The following is a 19,632-nucleotide window of genomic DNA, read 5'->3' as shown; positions in this document are numbered from 1 at the left end:
TTCAATAGGGAACCATATATTGTTGCTGGGAAAATTAATCTCTCCCCAGCTCCTGTGGGGATTACAGCTAAACCCACAGGGAACTGGGGCTTCTGATGGAGGTTACAGGCACTAATAAAAAAAAAAAAGTGCAGGCTGCATACTAAAAAAAAGTGCAGGCTGCATCCCTGTGAGCTTTGGTTCTACTACAACATTGCCAAACATCTGGATAGGACTCCTTTGTGGGCTGCATTTGTGGTGTTCATTCAAAACTGTATAGGGGTGGCGTGGGGGAAATTTTGTGAATTGTGGATGAACACTTTTTGTATTGTATTGTTTTTAGATTATGTTTTTATGGTGTTTATTTCTGTTTGTATTATTGTCCTGGTTATGGCTTGTATTGATTTTGAGGATTTTTCTATTATATTAATTATGGATTTCTGTATTTGTGTGTATAAGTCATTTTGAGACTGCTCTTTGCAGTGGGAAATAATGTATACATGTAATCATCTTCATCCTCCTCATCTGCTGAACAGGCCAGGCTGGGTTTCCCTTGAAACCAGTTGGCAAGCCCACTGATCATGGAATTTGCAGATCCTGGTTTGAATCTGATTCTCCTGATGCTGGTGGCTTCCAAAAAGCTAGTTCATAGCGCTATAAACCACAACTGGAATTGCAATTGATTTTCCCACAAGATCTGTGGATATTGTGCATTTTCTATGTATACACCCCACTATGTCCTGTCCACATCAGTACTCTTAGTGTTACTCTTCTGTCTTTTTAAGCGGTGTTGGTTTTTACATGGGTAGTGACTTATTGGGCAGTTGAACCCCTTGCATCTCAGCCGGCTTTCATTATACCCTTTGCAGTGGCTGCTACTTTTATCAGCCATTTTAGAAATCTGTCTTTTGAGTAGTGCTAAACATTTTCCTGGCTATTAAAAAAAAAGAGAGAGAGCACAAAATACCACAAATTAAAGAATACTGTATATTTTAAAAGATGTTTTAATGCTTTTTAAATTTTTGCATTATAGGGTTATAGAGGTATAACCCTATAATGCTAAAAACAAAATATAAATACTATTTACAAAAAGGAAGCATTTTTTAAAAAATCTTTCCTGTCACCACCTTTAACCACTTTACTGAAATGTTGACTGGAAAGGGGGCTTTTTCATCATTTAAATTTGATACACACACACACACACACACACATATATTGCATTGTAGGAATATAACTCTATAACACTCTTTTGTTTAAGAGGTATTTTACTGTTACTTAAATATATGGAAAAGTGCTTTAAGGGTACAGTCCTATGGATTTCATCCTTGCTGGAAGGAAGCTTTCAATCTTAGAGTCTTCGGGGTATCCAGTGTTGAATTACGATAGTTTTACCTGCCTGATAGGTCACTGACCACATCAAAACCATGCATCTTAAAAAAGAATAGTGCTCAGGCATCTGTGGAGATTGTGTTATTCTCCTGTCCTTCTAAAAAAACCCGAACAAACACCAAGACTTCCTCTAGCAAGAAAAACAATTGAAGTAGCGCTGGGGAGATTACATAGGGGGAGAGTTGGGATGTTGTGTGGACCTTCCGTAAAATGAGAGTGAACAAGGCATGAAGATTCCATACCAAGCTGACCCTGCTTTAACCAACATCCTCTTTCTTTTCCTGAAAACACCGGGCAGTTGTTTTAGGCATGTACTAAAGATAGTATCAGACTCCCTGTTTTGGTTCATTACGCTAGGAAGATAACAGATATGTGTGTGGTGTGGGGGGAACCCTGTAGAGTACAAATATCAACGATTGTGTGTGCCCTTGTGCCCGGCTTTATATTTTTCCTTGTTAGTTGTACATTACCTTGTGACCCACCAAGCAAACTAGAGGTTGCCAGCCATTTCACGTGACCTTCCTGGTGTTTCTTTCCACCTCTACACCAATTTTTGCAGTTTGCAATAGATAGCAAAACCAGGAAGTTTATTTGAATTGGTGAGACATAAGTTGTGAAGTCCTGTTGTTAATAGCTATCCTTTCGTCTTGTTTACCATTTGATGATGTTGTTGATGTGTGCCTGTGTGTGTGTATGTGTGTGGTCTTCCTGTGCAATGGTGCTAATAATGTGTGAGATTTTAAAGAGTCCCTCCAGGAGAGTGTTGAATTAGCAAACCCTGCCCAGGCATCCCAGGAATGGCCTGCAAAACCAAGGCTGGTTTTCAGATGCTAGAATTCACCCCACAAAGGAATATCAATGAATCTAGGGCATGTGCAGAGGGCTTCTTTCTCCTTACAGTCATGTAGTAATTACCATTGCATGCATGCCTTTTCTGTTTTCTTGAACCAAACAGTGCACATAATCGAGCATGTCGCAGTGAAACAAAAATCCATGTCATATAACTGGAGTAGGAGAAGGAGCACTCTGTGCCACGTGAACAGTGCATTTGTAAGCATTGCAAGCTAAAAACATTCAAAGTATAGCCAGGATCCTCAGCATTGAGGCATGGCTTAAGAATGTGGATCCTCACTAGCTGAAGTGAATGAGAAAGAGAGAAGGTAGCACCAGCCTCCCACTCCTTTCTAGGCCCCCATACATCCGCCTCTGCCATGTCTACACCAGGGATAATGGTGGCATCCATCTGATGCCTGTTGAATGCCAGCCGGGGTGGCCAAGAGCAGCAGATGGTCTTAATCCAGAGAAGAGTCCAGGACCATTAAGGGCAAATGATGCCTGCCAGTGCTTTATAGGCATGGCATGAGCCACTGCACAGTATGGCCCAGGCACAGCTGTGAGCACCCGCTAGCCAGGATTGGCATTAGACTTTTTAGTGCCATGGGCAAAATGTTAAAATGATATCTCCTATGTCTTGCCCTCATCCTCCCCAATTGGATCATGAAGTCCTTGGTGTCCCTGTGCTGGTCAGCTGTTCTACCCTCTCCCCTGAGCTCCTGACTTCTCCATAAGAATTTAAGATGAGCACAACATGCTAGCCCAGTCCGTAGTTGAGTGTGGGTTGTTTGTTGAACCGTGGGTCTGAACCCAGGACATTTTCTTCAGGGTGGATTGTTAATCATGCAGTGTGGTTTATTTTTCTCGAACAAGCCACTTTGAGAACCCATGGGTTGTTGTTGGGTTGTTCAATGTAGTTAACAAGCTACCCTGACTTGTCCCTGGATTCAGACAACATGCTAACCCACGGTTCAACAAACAACTCAGGTTTCAACAGTTATCCACACTCAAACACTTAGTGTGGGTTTGCATGATGTATGAACAGCCCCATTGTCAAATCTCCTTTTAATGCCATCACTACATCTTGTGGTAGTGAATCCCATAATTTAACTATGTGCTATTCCATCCCTTTGATTTGTACGGTGTAGTGGACACAGGATGGGACTGACATTTATATTTTAGTTTCTGTGTGGTTTGACTTCTGGCCCTGTTTCTCCCAGCTGAATGCCTGTGACCTGTCCACCTTTGCTTGCTGTCCAGCAATTTTTCCAGGCCTTCAATTCTTCATGTAGCAGCAACATTTCACAGTATTGCAACTTGGTTAGCAAGGAAAGCTGGATGGAATAGTGAGGTCATTTCCTGTTCCAGAGGAAAAAGGGGATATGTGCCAAATGTCCTATCTTCGTAAGACTGCTGCAGAAGAGCTACCCATACAAAAACAGCTGCCCTAGGTGGTCACCTAGGTAGGCGTCCCAGTCTTAAGTTTACCCCATCACTTCTTGAGTGGAAGAGGCAGAGATGGCCTGAAAGAAAGCTTGGCTGGGAGGAGGCTTGTGGGAGAAGTCACTCCAGGTCAAAGAGAGAGAAGTTTCTGGTGTCCTCTGCTTATTGGGCTATAAATGCATCTGCAAGTTCAGGGGCTGGCGGGGGTCAGCATGCGGTGCCAGGATGTGCCCCAACAACAAGCGCCATGCCAGCTGCCCGACAAAACACTTCCAGTGATGGATGGAGCCGAGGCCAGGACAGAACAGGACCCATTGTTCCCTTTTGGAGTCAGACGGAGGGACGGCTGCAAACGCCCTTGTACTCTCCTCCCCTTGAACACTGTTTCCCTGAATGTATTGATTTAGGTTGTTTTGATATATCACCAGTTGTGTCCCGAGGGCATAGGGCAGGATTGTAGAATCTTAGGGGGCTAGAAAGGGCACCTGAAGATCTGCTTGTCCAAACTCCCCCCCTGCCCCCCCTGCCCCGCACGAGCCCTCTGCATTAACCCACTTGCATCCCTTATATCAAGTCAGCAGTTGTAAACAGAGGAGAGAAGCCACTGTTCCCAGAAGGCTCGTAGTTGAAGGGCGCAGATGACCTTCTGCCCATCTGCATGCTGCAGATGGGAGATGGTATGTGTGATTGCAAGCGGAGCACGGACAGAGTGATCCACGTAGGCCAGGGAGTTGAATCTTTATTCAGCCTGAGAGCTGAATTCAATTTCAGAGAAACTCTCGGGGGCTGCATTTTCGGTGCCCGGGGCTGAAGGCAAAACAGGATGGCCAAAATACAAAAAAAATACCAGCCTATTTTAGCTTAAAACTCTTATGTCCAAGGACTAAGCTTTAGGAGAAGCATTTTGTGTAGAATGGGGTGCGTGGGTGGGGGAAAAGCCAGGAAACCATCGAACAAGTTGTGGGGGACAGAGGTGTGACTGGGGGAAGGGAGTGCAGCCCTTTGGAAAACCCTGGTGGACTGGATTTGGCCCTGAGGAAGGTCAGATTTGACCTCCAGGCCTGAGGTTCTACACACTGAAGTAGGCAAAGAAGCAATCCAGTCGGGGCGGTGGGGGGGGGGGGAACGCCACCCCCTATCTCCCTTTTTCCTGTTTAACACAAAACCTCTGAATGTGGGATATGATACGTACTAGATTTGTCACATGGGGCACCAAATCCACATGGCACGCTCCACCTATGTGGGGCACCACTATCCACTAGGATAGCCTTCCTCAACCTGGGGCGCTCCAGATGTGTTGGACTGCACCTCCCAGAATGCCCCAGCCAGCCGAGCTGGCTGGGGCATTCTGGAAGTTGTAGTCCAACACATCTGGAGTGCCCCAGGTTGAGGAAGGCTGCACTAGGATGTTCTCCTGCAGAAACCTCCATCAGAACAAAGCCTCTTCCACGGTTCCATTCATTTCACTTGGGCTTCTGCAGGAGAACTTCTGTCCACCTCTCACTCTGCCGCTCTCAGAATGCATCGCTCAAGGCAGTTGCTTCACTTTACCTCATGATGGAGCTGCCTCAGTTTTCAGAAATGAAGAACTCTGAGAATAAAAGGGGGTGCAAAGATCAGAGGCTTAAAGTTGCTGTAAATCCCTGCGGTGTTTATCACGCATTTACCCTGCTTCTTTCACAGAATTTTATGGGGAGCCCAAATGTCGTCATCACCACTTGCAACTCTCCTGCGTTTTCCCCGCACATCTTCCATCTTTTCTGTTCCCACCAAAAAAGTCATTATGGAAGAAAAGCTGCACAACATCTTTTCATTGGCAGTGGTCAGAGTCTTCCATCTGCCATGCTGGTGCAAATTTATTTATTTTATTTCCTTGACCCATTTTGTATCCTGTCCTTCCAAGAAGTTTTGGGTGGCTATTATGGAGTTCTTGGAGTAAGCAACAATCAGCGTGAAACTTACTGTCATTGATTTATGGCCCCAGCCGGCTTAAGCACTCTATACCACCATTTTATCAGGTTCTTCCTCCAGCAGAAACAGGGGAGGAACTCCAAGATGGTGGGGACCATATATATCGCACTCAGGCTTCGTAGAACAGACAACCTGTGCCACCCAATGAGCTACAGGGTTGGGTGGGGATTTGAACATGAGTTTCTAAACCCAGCGCTTTAACCAGTGGAGAAATGGATATATAAAACCTAAATGGTTTGGAGCCTTGATATCTGAATGACTTCTTCCTCCCATATAAACCAGTCTGTAATTTGTGACCATCATCAGAGGCCCTGTTAAATGTCCCACCGCCTAGTGATGGCCTAATTGTAGTCAGTCAAGACAGGGCCGTTTCTGTAGCACCCCCCAGTAATGGAACATGCTTCCTAGGGAGGTCAAACTTATGCTTTAGGTGGGCAGAGATGGTTATATTGTTTCATTAAGCTTTTTATTAGTTTTTAATGTTGCTTTCCGATTTACGGTGATGAATGTTCTGGCTCCTGTTTTTATTCTGTTGTTACAACGTATTAGTTTTATTCTGTCCCCCCTCTGAATTTTATATAATGCCTCAAGCACCCAGTGGGCAGAGGGACAATTTATAGACAACAACAATAATGCCTGTTGCTCTAGAGATGACATGGGAATGGCAGACCCTAAATAGATGAAGAATCTGGGCCACAGTCAACTACTTTACAAGACTGGGCAGAATCCTATTGGCCCTTTGTGTCACCTGACTCTGACTAAGCTGGCCTCTACCGTACCACTTTCTGGCCATTCATAGTGGTGCTGAAGCACAGCAAAGAGTAAAGTGCCTGGGTTATGTTGCTTGCGTTCCCTGGCGTAACTACATTTGCTTGAGAAAAACCTTTGGAGAACATCCTTTCTGGATGTTGTCGGAAGGGGATTTGAAGCTCTATAAACTAGGCACAGAGGGGAAACCTGGACTCCAATTTATTTATTTATTTATCCAAACCCTTCTGGAGCTGAAAACAGAACTAAGGAGTCCTGACTGAACCTTTTCTTCCTCCGCTACGTTAAGAGCGTGACCCCCTTTCCACTCTGCAAAGAAGGAATGCATTCTGCCTACAGCACAGGGGCTGAGACAAATGCCATGAATACAGGTGGGGAAGCATTTTCAAAGCTAAGCTCCTTCTCATTGGCTGGCATTCAATTATGGCTGCCTGCCAAGGACGTCATTCTGACCGCCCCGCGCCCCCCCCCCAAATACGTTTCAGCACACACAGTCCCTATGGCAGCCTCATTCCCATCAATCAGCTGCGGTTATTGTTACACAGCAAGCATGGAGTTAGGCGAGATGCAGTTGGAAGGAGCAACCGTATTTCTGTAAAATGTCTAGGAGTATCCGTGTTCGTTGCTCAGATGGAGAGAGAGTACCCATGCACAACCACGGAGCCAAAGTGCAGCCATATTACTATGGTTGGTAGCAAAGCAAGACGCCTCTGTTTTTTTGGCTCACATTGTTGAGTTGTGGCTATTTTTGTTAAGATTGAAATATAGGAGGATAGCTTTTATTTTTCTACAGTTGGTTAATTTATTGCTAACATGTATACACCTCCTTTCCACAATGCAGTTACAGTTCATATTGCCAAGGACATGTTTGTTCTTCTCACAGGTACAATGAGGTGACTGCCATTTTGATTTTCGCTGTAAAAGGCGAATTACAGCATCAGGGGACTTCGAGAGAAAGAAACAAGGGCTGTTATTTATTTTTTTGGTTGTACAAGATCAAGGGAGTCACCTTTATTATGGGGGAGAGAATAGCTAGAGCGACCAAACTGCAGATGGTGTGTTGGCCATTTATTTTTGAAGAAGTGCACCAGTTAAATTGACTACCTGCCCAGATTTTTCCAACTCGTTTAGTATCAGGGATGTTTTTCATAACATGTAGAAATGTACGTTTTCAAAATAAGCAAACTCAAATTTGCCAGTTGCTATTTTTTCCCCCCTTTCAACTTTGACAAAACGAAAGTTTACTGATGCTTAAGAGAAAGGATCCTCACCATTTTGGGTTGACATTGGAATTTTCAGAGACTGTTGTGGCTGCTCTCACAAAAAGGACGTCATGAGCAGGATTTTACCCATTGATAAAATGGCTGCTATGGTGGGCTTTTCTGGTCACAAAACATTCATTTCTTGGAAGGCAAACCGTTGAGACTGAAAGTAACTTGCCCAAGGATCTAATTACAGGGCAGAGGTGGGGGTCTGAGCTCCAAACACTCTTTTGAACCCAAATAAAGATGGAGCTGGAGGGAGATGTCTTAAAATCTTAAGAAATAAAATAATAATGGGCACGCACCAAGAGATTCACGAGCACATTGGAACCCACAAAGACCTCAGCTCCAGAGAAAGTAGCTGTTTCTTTTTGTATTTTCTCATCCATGGATATAGGCGAAAAAGGAAGTAATAAAATGGTCTGCATGTGGTGTTTGAAAACAAGACGTGTGACATTGGTTGGCTTACAAAAAGAAAAAACAAAGCCCTTCACGCAGTTTTAGAACAATTCTTTTGTCAGAGACGTGGCATACTTTGAAACAGATAATCTAGAATCCATTGTATCCATCCTGAGAATCTCTGATTTGATTTTTTGTTAAGGAATGTTTCTAGTCTTCGTGGGGGGAAAGCGTATTAAGCGATGGCAGTATTTTCTATAGAGTTTGAGGCTGGAGGGGGGCATGAAACCCTACATCTTTCACAACCTCTGCCCTTCTCTCCCATGGAATTCACTCCTGTGGTCACTAACTACTGGCCACCAGGGTCAGTTTCATCTGCCATCATATTACGTTGACAAAGGTTAATAGCCTCCCACATTTTCCCCACCTGCCCAAACCTACCCATGTTTAGTTATTTTGTGGTCTGGAATTTGGCCGGGGGTGGGGTGTTGTAGGCCAAAACAGCTGGAGGGCCACAAGTGGCCCACACCTGGCCTTGTTTCCTGGAGGCAATTCTTCTCTTCAGGCGATCAGCAACAAGCCAGAATTAGGACAGTGTGCTCCATTTGCATAGCTTGGGTGGAACCGCCCGGAATGAATTGTTACCCTTATTGATGCTGAATGGAGCGTGCGAGACCACAATCACTTAAAATCAATCTGAGAAACATGATAGATTTATTAGTTTGAGTAATAGAGTCACATTTGCCTGATGTATTCTCCTTGCGGTAAGCTTCACGAAACGGGCTTTGCCGTTTGGAGACGTTTCTGATTGTTCAGTTGCTGCAAAACAGCCTCCCTGTTCCCCACTCGCTTTACACATTGGCTATTAAGAAGGCAGGGATAGTTTAGGCCCATCATTTCGATGTAGCCTGCACTCTTGCCCTGCCAACCACATTCTCTTCCATCAAGCTACATCCTCTTTTTGCTTATGCAACCAAAGATTTCCCAAAGAGGCACACTCCACCATAAGTCCTCTTCAGTGAACCCCATTGAAATGGATTTGCCTGACCTATTGTTAGCTAACCTCAGCCCTAGGGACTGAGGATGGGGGAACAGTGTAAATAAATTAAGATTAAACTGTCTCAAGTCACTTTAGTGCTGAGTCGGGATGTCTGAGAAATTCGCAATGGATTCAGATGGTTACGGATTTCTGTGAATCCAACTTGCGGGTTCCGTAGCAGGCTGGCTTTTTTTTTTTTTACCATGAACTTCAAAGTGTTTTTTTGCTTTTGGGAGGATTTGCTCTAGTACGCAAACACACATTTGAAAACAGGAACTAAATTCTCGTATATACCTAAAAACAACAACCCCCCAATTCTGTCAGTGAATGGATAATGAACAGAAAGATGCCGGACAATCTGTGAAACACAGACAGAATGGATTTAACAGGTTACCAGGGAGTGTGCAAGTGATGTGGATCAGGCAAACTGAATCCAAGCATCCTTGTCTCATTCCGGTGCCCTCTATTGTGGGGCAGGGGGTGGGTGGAAGCAGGAAGAGGGTCTGTTCGGGGTGGTGTACGTCTTTGGCATACATTTGTTGCAGGGCTCCCAAGTACCCAAGGGACCCGCTGCAGCAGTGGGGTTAATTCCTCTGTCCCTGGCACGGCGCCCTGATGGATGGGTCGGCATTTTCAAGTCGTGACCTTTAGTGAGAGGCATATGGTTGGAATGTATCCCCAGGAATCTCAAGCAGGCTGTGGCTATGTGTATACTGGAAGAGGGAGGCAATGGTGCCAACAGGCGGGAGGGGGCAAATGGGGGTGGAGGAGGAGGAATAATGTATACAGGAGTTGACTTCACCACGGCCTCTGTCCACTCATCTAAGAAAATCCTTCCACCTATCACTTATTCCTCCAACCTGTTATCCTCCAGATTTTTATTCTATGTATTTATTTTTTAAAAGAATATCCATCCCACCTCTCTATTACGTTAGACATTCAATGTGGCAAACTATTTTCATAACGAAGCCATCTTTCCCACCCAATCTTCTTCTGCAAACAACTCTTTCAGCCCCATCCTCATGCTGTGAACCCTGCGTCCACATATAGCTTCACTGCATTGGTTTAAAAGCAAGCAGAAGGGTCACATGATCCAGCTTTACTGGCTGGGTGTCACGGCAGATGGCAGGGGGAGCTGCATGTCTGGATACTCCCCCCGTCTCAAAATCTCCAGGTGTATAGAAAAACTCAGCATGCCAAATATGGAAGGTTCAGTCTTCGCCTTCCCTTTGACTTTGCAAGGTGTGAATTCAGGTCTTGGGACTACTCTGAGCTCTCTGCTCCAATGGATGCCTTAAGTTTGCAGCTCCTGAAGTTGTGCATCATCTGTGGCTGTTTTTGGATTCGCCTCCTTGCTTGCATGTTCAGACTGTGAGCTGGAAAAAGTAAATGTCAAAACTGGTCATGAATTGATGGAATCAATTCCTTTGGGGACGCTTGGTCTCTTTGCCTACTGGAGGAAGCTGCAGGTATAGTTATGCGGACAGGATACCACGCAGGAGCTTCCACTGTTTGGAGATTATAGAACCCCGTTGGAAATGCAGAAAGCAGTGCCTGGGAGGCGAAAAGGTGGAATGTGGTGTAAGCATTGTGAGCATCAGCAGTATTTCTTTTCCTGGTGTGAATAACACTGTCCGTGCATAGCCCATCTGCCGTGTGGACAGGTGGGGGATCAGCGTGGGTGGTACATAGGTGCCACGTGGCATTCAGGAATTACAGGAGACAGGGACAAAAAATCCCATGTGGGCAAGCAAGAGGAGCGAGACAGCTCTTGCGCCTTTTATGGGGGTGCATTTTCTGTAGGCGTATTCGGTGCGTCTCGGCGTATGCCTCTGTGATCTTTTGTCTCTGCACCTGTGAGATTTTGCTGTGCATTTGTTCACATCGCCTCTCGTCCCTCCGCCGCTTTGAGATCTCTCTGAAACACTCACACATGGAGGACTCCATTGAGCCAGAGCAACACTCAGATTAGCTCTAAGCTGTGTGTCCTTCTGTGCGTCCAGAATGTGACACGTCCAGAATGTGACACGTGGTACAGGGGAAGCATTCATCACCTTAGTTCAGTGATAGAATGGAATAAGAGAACCAGAAAAGGCCTATGTAAAATGGTTTGATTAAAGATGCAGAAATGTTGCAGCTTTGTTTAATTTGCATAATTTATATAGGTTGCCGAATTCAGGGTGTTTTTTTTAAATGTAGAACCTGGGTTATTTAATGCAGAATTTTTAAGGTGTTTTTTTAAAGTTCTGAGTAAACTCTCTCCAGTAATACAGTCATTGATATAGTGACTCTCATGGCTGGCTGAGGTAGAAACACACTCACACTCACACCCTTAGCGCAAAGCTTACACGCTCTTGTGCAGCTTCTGTTCATGTTAGTACAGCTCGTGCAGGAGACTTTCCCAGGGGATTGTGCCCGTGAGTTTGACCTCTCTCTACCCCACCCCACCCCAATTCTGCTGCTGCTTTTTGATGCCCGGTATCCATTGCCTGAGGCAGCCATCCCTAGCAGTGCTGACATTTTAAAATATTCCTCTCCTGGAAGGCATGCCAGTGGCCATAGATTGAAACAAATGGTGTGAAGGTATAAGGTGGCAGAAGCTGCACTTCTATTAGAACAGCCTTCCTCAACCTGGGGTGCTCCAGATGTGTTGGACTGCATCTCCCAGAATGCCCCAGCCGGCTGGGGCATTCTGGGAGTTGTAGTCCAACACATCTGGAGCGCCGCAGGTTGAGGAAGGCTGTATTAGAAGATTGACCGTGCCAGCCACCAGCGCAGAATACACGCTTGGCTAGAACCATCACTCAGGGGGCGACAATCTGGAGCTAGTGTCTTCAACCAGTGCACCTGCAGAGACTTCTCTTGGTGCTCACTAGGCCCCGCAGCCCTTCCAGCTTTGCTTGGGTTTCTTTTGTGTGTGTGTGTGTTTTTTAAAAAAAATCTTTTTTAATTGGGAGGCTGGCATGCTGCAAATATGAGATTTGACATTTGGGTCTCAGGCCCTATCTCTGCTTTGCACTCAGTTTTTGGCTAAGTACTTGCCTCTGAGCCGCATCAGCTTGCCTTCTGTGCAATAGGTGCTGGAGCAGAAAACTGAGTTCAAAGGAGTGGTTTTGTGTTTTGGAGCGCCGACCCCACGCCTGCCTATCTGTACGACGTTCTTGGGCAAATTACTTTTCTTTTAGTCTCCCTAGTTTGCCTTCTGGGAAAGGAGTGTTTTGTGACTGGCCGCCATTTTGCAGCATGGCCGCCATTTTGAGAATGGGCAAGCCGTCTAAGCAGCCTTTTTGTGAGAGTGCTTAAGACACTCTCACAGTTCCAAATGTGCCTACTGACTCAAAAGGTTGGGGGGGGCCTTCGGAGGATGCATTGAGTAGAGGACACTGATAGGCCAAGCTGCTAGGTCAGGAGGATGAGACTAGGGTGACTATATAAAAAGGAGGACAGGGCTCCTGTATCTTTAACAGTTGTATAGAAAGGGGAATTTTAGCAGGAGTCATTTGTTTGCATTCAGCACCTGGTGAAGTTCCTTCTTCATCACAATGGTTAAAGCTGCAGGAGCAATACTAGAGTGACCAGATACAAAAGAGGGCAGGGCTCCTGCGGCTTTAAGTGTTGTGATGAAGAGGGAATTTCACCAGGTGCTGAGTGCATACAAATGACACCTGTTGAAATTCCCTTTTCTTCACAACTGTAAAAGATACAGGAGCCCTGTCCTCCTTTTCATATGGTCACTCTAGGTAACCTTCTATTCACACAGCGCCGGTCCTACCATTAGGCAGGATGAAGCAGCCAGATATCGAGTGTGTGTTTAGCAAGCAGGGCAACAGTATCAGAACCCCAAACGTTCCTCCTATGCCCCTGGCCGTTTCTTCTGTTGTGGGGGGACTGGATCCATGGCTCGTTCTGCACCTTCTCTCCAAACTAGCTTGCTGCCCGCTGTTGCAGTGGATCAAGCTGTCCAGTCAGCAGTACTGAAAAGTAAGGTTCAATGGCTGGCCTGGCTGACTTCTGTATGTGGGATGCAGGTGGGTGAGTAGGGTACCGTCTTGTCCTTTGCCTCAGGAAGCAAATGCCTTGGGCCAGCCCTGCCTTCTTTGGACAAGTCCACATTCATGGGAAAGTCTGGCACTGCCACACTTCCAGCAGATTATAATTAGCCTCGTGTGTTTCTTTTTAAAAGAAAAATACATTGACTTAATGCACTGGGTAGGTATTAAATGTAAAGCTCAATTTATGTAAAGCTTGTATTGTGGAGGGATGTACATAGCAGTGTAGTATACAGCTCTTGGCATTTTTGTAGCATGGATAATACTTCTAAACCTTTGAATCTTATTAAATCTATTAGCATTCGACTCTTACTATTTAGCATTCATTTTACACGGTGTTGGAGGCACTCTGTGGGAAAGACATGATGCCAAACCTGACCTTGGGGCACTTAGTTTTTCATGCCATATATAAAGAACCTATGTTTTTATCTGTTTGTGCCTTGCCTTGAGCACCGTCAGGCTGGAAAGGTGAATTATAACGGCTAAAAATAAATACAAATAAAAGCTCCACCACCAACCAGCACCGCCTTTAGTGAGACCCTGGATCTCTTAGGAGGGTGCAGTCAATCCCAGAAATGTATACGTGAGGTATATATAGTCGGATATTTCCCATACATTGGTTCCACACCCACCTTGCTACTTCACGCATCCTGAATCTCCATGTTTCTAGAAGGTGTTCCCCACCCCCGACCAATAAACTTTTCACTGTTCGTGTTTTGTTTTATTAGCTTGTGCATTACTGCAATATCCCTGTAATTTATGCCTCCATGGAATAATGGGTTTGTCTTTTGCAGAGGTATTATGTTACTGCTTCTGATGATTCAAAGGTCTGTTGGTTTCGGATCAAGAGAGTTGGAGGGGGACTAAAACACCATCTACTCTAGCCCTCGGCTGCTTGGCAGGGCTACCCATCCACCGGCTATTGACCCATGTCATCGAAACCTGTCTAGATCAAGGGTGGGCAACTTGCAGTCCTAGGTCACTTGCAGCCCTTGGCCAAGTTTCATGTGGCCCTTAGCCTAATTTCAAAAGCCATCTGCATGTTCAGACCTCTGGCAAAGCAATCTGTCCCTTCCCTGATTCTTACTGCTACTGAATTTTTTAAAGCCTGCATGGATGCCATGCCTACTTGCTCATCTCTGACGCAAGAAACTGATTGTGACAAGGGCAGGGCTCTCTGCACGTGCTCCAGGAGCACTCCCTTGCAGAGTAAAAAATGGCAGGATGGAATACTGGCAGCTGGTAGTACCAGCATTCTCTGGATGAGTGCTCTTGATCTTCAATCTTAGTCTTTATTTATGTATTGTTGATACACAGTCTAGGTTAATCCCAGTGCATATTAAACCCCAGTCTTCTTGTGCTTCCCGGTGACAGTGTTGGTAACCCACCCTCTTCTCTTCTTCCCTGCACTAGCCAGAGCTCAGGAAGTCCAAGCCGAGAATGTGACAGTGGCAGAAGGTGGCCAGGCTGAGATCAATTGCAAACTGCACCAGTACGACGGTTCTATTGTGGTGATCCAGAACCCATCCCGACAGACGCTTTTCTTCAATGGCACACGAGGTAACGGGGCTCCAGGGGACAGTGGGGAACGTCCGGGTTATATGCTGGGCTGGGCATGGGACTCCTCTTTGAGCTGGTGAACCATAGAGGTGCCACCCACTCCGTATTACCATGCCCCCTAGCTGGACCATCTATTCACCAGCTCCCCCTACAGGTCAGTCTACTACACTGTCCAGACCACAAAGTGCCATACGCAGAGGGCAGGCACCCTATAAGACAGATTTGTAGAGCAGATGGCTCCAGCTAAATTGGGCAAGTGAGAAAAGCCAAATGCCTCCAGGGAGAGCAAACACACACACACACACACAGTGTCAGATTAGCTAATGACCCATTGAGTCATTAGCTAATCTGACCTGGGTAGGAGGGAATCAGTTACACCAACCTTCCCCACATATGGTGCCCTTCGTATGTGTTGGACTGTAACTCCCATCATTCCCACCCAGCATGGGAGTTGCACTCCAACACAATTGGAAGCTGCCAGAAGGCTGAGTTTTAAACCCCAATCATGAGAACAGCTCATTCACAGGCCAGAGCTGACTCCAGATATTTTGGTGCTAATAGCACCCTCTCTTTGCAAAATATATCCTCATTGATAATTTGACACCCTTCAATAGCAGCTCCATATCGGACCACATGAAGGAGCTTCCTCATTTTGCTTATGGATAGGGATGGCCCTGATCAAGTTGTTGCAAAGAAAAGAGACTGGATTGCAATTCCAAGCCTACACAACAGTCCATCTCTAATGGTGACAGTCCCTTAGATCTGAGAAAAAAGAGAACCCTCCATGCCTCTGCCAAGGTCCTATGCATGGGGAAGGCTGACCCACAACTGAGACATCTCCCACGCCCCCCCCCCCCGTCTCCTCACAGCCCTGAAAGATGAACGTTTCCAGCTGGTGGAGTTCACCCAGAAGCAGGTCCGCATCGTGCTGTCCAACGCCCGTCTGGACGACGAGGGTGGCTACTTTTGTCAACTGTACACAGAAGACACGCACCATCAGATCGCCATCCTTACTGTATTGGGTATGTGCTGCCTTCCCTGTGCCATGACACCCTCCCCACTCCACCCCACACTTCGAGTTTGGGTCAGGAACTGGAATGGGGGAAGGTGCAGTTCTAGTTCCCAGGCATATGTTATTAAGGAGGTCCACAAGAACAAATATTAGGGAATTGTAGAACTGGAGTGGAATTGAGGGCCATCTATTCGAATGTTCTACAGGGCCTTTAGTCAGAAACATTGGCGGGGTGAGATCAGATGCTAAGGATCAAACGTTGTGGAAAGTGCCTAAGTCCTTCTTAGTCATCCTTGTACTTTTGCATCTGCTAGCCAGAACGCTGGATGATGGGAGTAGGTGATAGTGAACTCATTCTCTGGGATGTAATCAAAACTGCCCTATCCATGCCCAAGAGGGAGGTATCGTCAGGGTTTCTTGTTGCATCAGTTCGCGTCTGAGTGAAAGGCCTCCTGAGTTTTGAATGGAAGGAAGTTACCAGAAAGAATGTGCAGAGTCACCAGAAGGAAGAAGCTGAAGAATTGGGGGAAAAACCAGGTGTGCATACATGCAAAGCTGACTGTGGACTATGGGATGCATGGGGGCAAGGGAGACATACAGGCCAGAGAAACTTCCAAGATAAGTACCAAACCCTGGGGCTTTTCAGGAAAGCTGCTGGCAGGTGGAATGACGGTCCAGGCTTCTGAGGGAAAGGTGATGTCCGTTAATGTTGGAAAGAGGAGTTTCCGTAAGAGGTAAGATGAGCCCAATGAATGTACAACCAAAACATGCCGTCAAAGGGCATTTTTTTCACATCATGGGAAGACTTGGTGAAAAAGTGTATTTAAGATACACCAAAGTCAGCAGAACTCTGAAGAAGACATGGACACTCTAAAGAGAAGCTAGTAGCGTCTATTTAACCCTTTGAATAGCATATCCAGCTCCCAGCTTATATGTGAGTGGTGCAGACCAAAGTTGAAAGATGTAAGTCTTCTGCTATCCTGCAGTCTGGGACTGCAGTTGGGAAAAATATTTCTTGAGCCTTTTGCTTGTTTCTCCCTGTGACTCAAAAAGATAGAGACTTGATTTTATATGAAAGCTGGGGCCTGGAACATCCCTGAGACTGCTGATCCACCCAGTCCACAGCTTGGCAGGAATTTTGTCCCCTACTCAATGGCAGAGCTGTTCACTCACCGATTCAGACTGTAGCAAACCTAAAGGAAAAGCAGATGCGCCGTAGAAAGGTGCCGGCAGAGAAGGCAGTGAATCAGACCATTCATCCATCTAGCTCAGTAGTGTCCACACTGACTGGCAGCATTGGTTCGGGATTTCAGACTGGAGTCTTTCCATTCCTACTTGGAGATGCAAAGGATTGAACCTCAGGCTTTCTTCATGCAAGGTGTGTGTGCTCTGTCACGCTCTGAAACACCTTCCTCGCTTGCCATGCACTTATTAGAAACTGCGTCCTTCAAGGTCAGGCATTGGCAACCTAAATGAGCATGCCCCCAAATCAGTACGCAGCATAATCTACCAAGAGCAAAAACATTTCACGTTCTTCATTAACAGAAACCAAATTAGGCATTCTGAAAAAGATTGTGCAAATTAAGTAAATGTGTGCTTCTTTTCTATAATTCTGCTTTTGCAGGCTGGGGCGGGGCGGGGAAACTGACGACGAGGTACTAAGCAGAGCACTGAAACCCCATTCCTGGCCCGCTTTATACTCTGTTCGGCTCCACCTCTGGCTTCTGAGAGTTTCTTTCAGCTTGAGGGCTAGGAGCTTGTTTTCGTTTAAAAAACAAAAACAAAATGGAGATTTTCATTTGTAAATGCATTTGTAATGGCAATTTTCTGAGACCACGTAACACATGTAGAGCCCTGCCTAAAGACCACTCTGCTGCTGCCACTCCAACCCCAAGTTAGAACGTTACCACTTTTGAGGCTTCTTTGGGTGTTTCCATGAATGAAGCCACGGGGGATGTGTTGCTGAATAGGAAACAGTCCCACTGCCTGCCCCATAACCTGGCTGTCTTTCTTTGCAGTGCCTCCTGAAAACCCATTGGTGGAGGTGAAAGAACAGGCAGTGGAAGGAGGAGAAATTGAACTCACCTGCAGCGTTCCCAGGTCACGCCCTCCTGCCACCCTGCGCTGGTACCGAGAACGGAGAGAGCTAAAAGGTGCAGCTTCTGGGAGGGTGGGATCCAGGGGCTTCTCATCCTATAGGACCGATGCAGAACCTCAGGCCCTGGGGCCCAACCAGGCCCTCCAGATGGCCATGCTTCCTTCTTTTCCCCACAACCACCAATTGTTTGGTAGTTTCCTGACTTTTATGCAGTTTTACCTCCCCCCGCCCCATTCTAAGTTGAAATTTGTTCCTCCAGGGTGGTGTTTATGTATATATGAAACTTCAGTTTGCTAATATGAACTGCTGCTAAGTCAGACCAGAACTTTATTGAAGACATATAGCATGAGAACGTAAGAAGAGACCTGCTGGATCAGACATCAGGCCTATCTAGTCTAGCACTCCATTCCACAATGGCCTGTGGGGAGCAAGCTATTGACCAGTGTGGAGAGGAGTGGTTACAGATAGGATCACTCTATTTCTTAAACACACACACACTGTTGTGTTTCTCATAGAATCATAGAATAGCAGAGTTGGAAGGGGCCTACAAGGCCATCGAGTCCAACCCCCTGCTCAATGCAGGAATGCACCCCAAAGCATCCCCGACAGATGCTTGTCCAGCTGCCTCTTGAATGCCTCTAGTGTGGGAGAGCCTACCACCTCCCTAGGTAACTGATTCCATTGTCGCACTGCTCTAACAGTCAGGAAGTTTTTCCTGATGTCCAGCCGGAATCTGGCTTCCTTTGACTTGAGCCCATTATTCCGTGCCCTGCACTCTGGGAGGATCGAGAAGAGATCCTGGCCCTCCTCTGTGTGACAACCTTTCAAGTATTTGAAGAGTGCTATCATGTCTCCCCTCAATCTTCTCTTCTCCAGGCTAAACATGCCCAGTTCTTTCAGTCTCTCTTCATAGGGCTTTGTTTCCAGACCCCTGATCATCCTGGTTGCCCTCCTCTCAACACCTCCTGCCTTCTTGGGAGACAATAACGAGGTCCACTAACTGACCTACAAAGCTTTATTCAAGCAATAAACATCTCTTCCCACCTGAAGGGAGTCTAATCTCTAGGAACTTTCTTGTCGGCAAAACTATGGAAACTAAGCGAGACAATTGTCCTTTCAAAGAGAATGGAAAGTCATTTCCCAAAATGCGTTAACTTCAGAGAGACTGGGTATGAGGCAGCTTCTGATGAGATGTCAGCCGGGACGACTTTCTCTCACCTTCCTTTAGCTCCACCCGTTTTAGTCTGCGGCGTACTCTAGGATTGCCTAACCTCTCTGTGCCCTCTCCTTCGGAAGAATATTGGCTTCCCACTAACTGTGTTGTTTACTCTTGAGGAGATAAGCTCTGGAGAAGGTTCATTTCCAGCTGGTGAAGAGCCTGTGAGAGTTGCCTCCCCCACTGGTATAATCTGGCACGTTTCTGGTGCCGTCTCCTCTACTTTAGAGTCTGATTCTGATTGATCACCTGAAACACCTTCCCCCAAACCAAAAGAAGCAGGGCTAGACATCACACACATACACACTGTTTTAACTGTTTAAATTGTTTTACTGCTTTTAAATTATATATTGTTTTAACTTGGTTCATGGTTTAATTTGTTTTTAGCTGTGTATATTTACTGTTTTATACTGTATGCGTTTATCCGTACGCCACCCTGAGATCCTAGTGATATAGGGCGGGATATAAATGTTTTAAATAAATAAAATAAATAAATATATCCCCCTGTCCTGTTTTGCCTTCAGCCCTCCCCACCACTAGATTGCAGCCCCTCAGAGCTCCTCCAAAATGGAGCTAGGGCTGAAAGAGGTTCTGCATCCCTGCTATAGAAGTT

General features: G+C 46.0%; 1 protein-coding gene across 2 annotated transcripts in view; it reads left to right on the top strand.

The window, feature by feature from the left end:
* CADM4 (cell adhesion molecule 4) overlaps positions 1 to 19,632 on the top strand; it is a 121,108-nt gene that overhangs the window by 89,079 nt on the left and 12,397 nt on the right. For both annotated transcript variants that reach the window (XM_063140341.1, XM_063140340.1), the window contains 3 exons: positions 14,547 to 14,693; positions 15,563 to 15,715; positions 17,724 to 17,858. In XM_063140341.1, the coding sequence (XP_062996411.1) occupies positions 14,547 to 14,693; positions 15,563 to 15,715; positions 17,724 to 17,858 (435 nt within the window). The remainder of the gene's footprint in view (positions 1 to 14,546; positions 14,694 to 15,562; positions 15,716 to 17,723; positions 17,859 to 19,632) is intronic.

The sequence above is a fragment of the Elgaria multicarinata genome, chromosome 13 (genome assembly GCF_023053635.1).
Source record: "Elgaria multicarinata webbii isolate HBS135686 ecotype San Diego chromosome 13, rElgMul1.1.pri, whole genome shotgun sequence".
Classification (NCBI taxonomy): Eukaryota; Metazoa; Chordata; class Lepidosauria; order Squamata; family Anguidae; genus Elgaria; species Elgaria multicarinata.
This window is presented reverse-complemented; position numbering and strand designations above follow the sequence as displayed.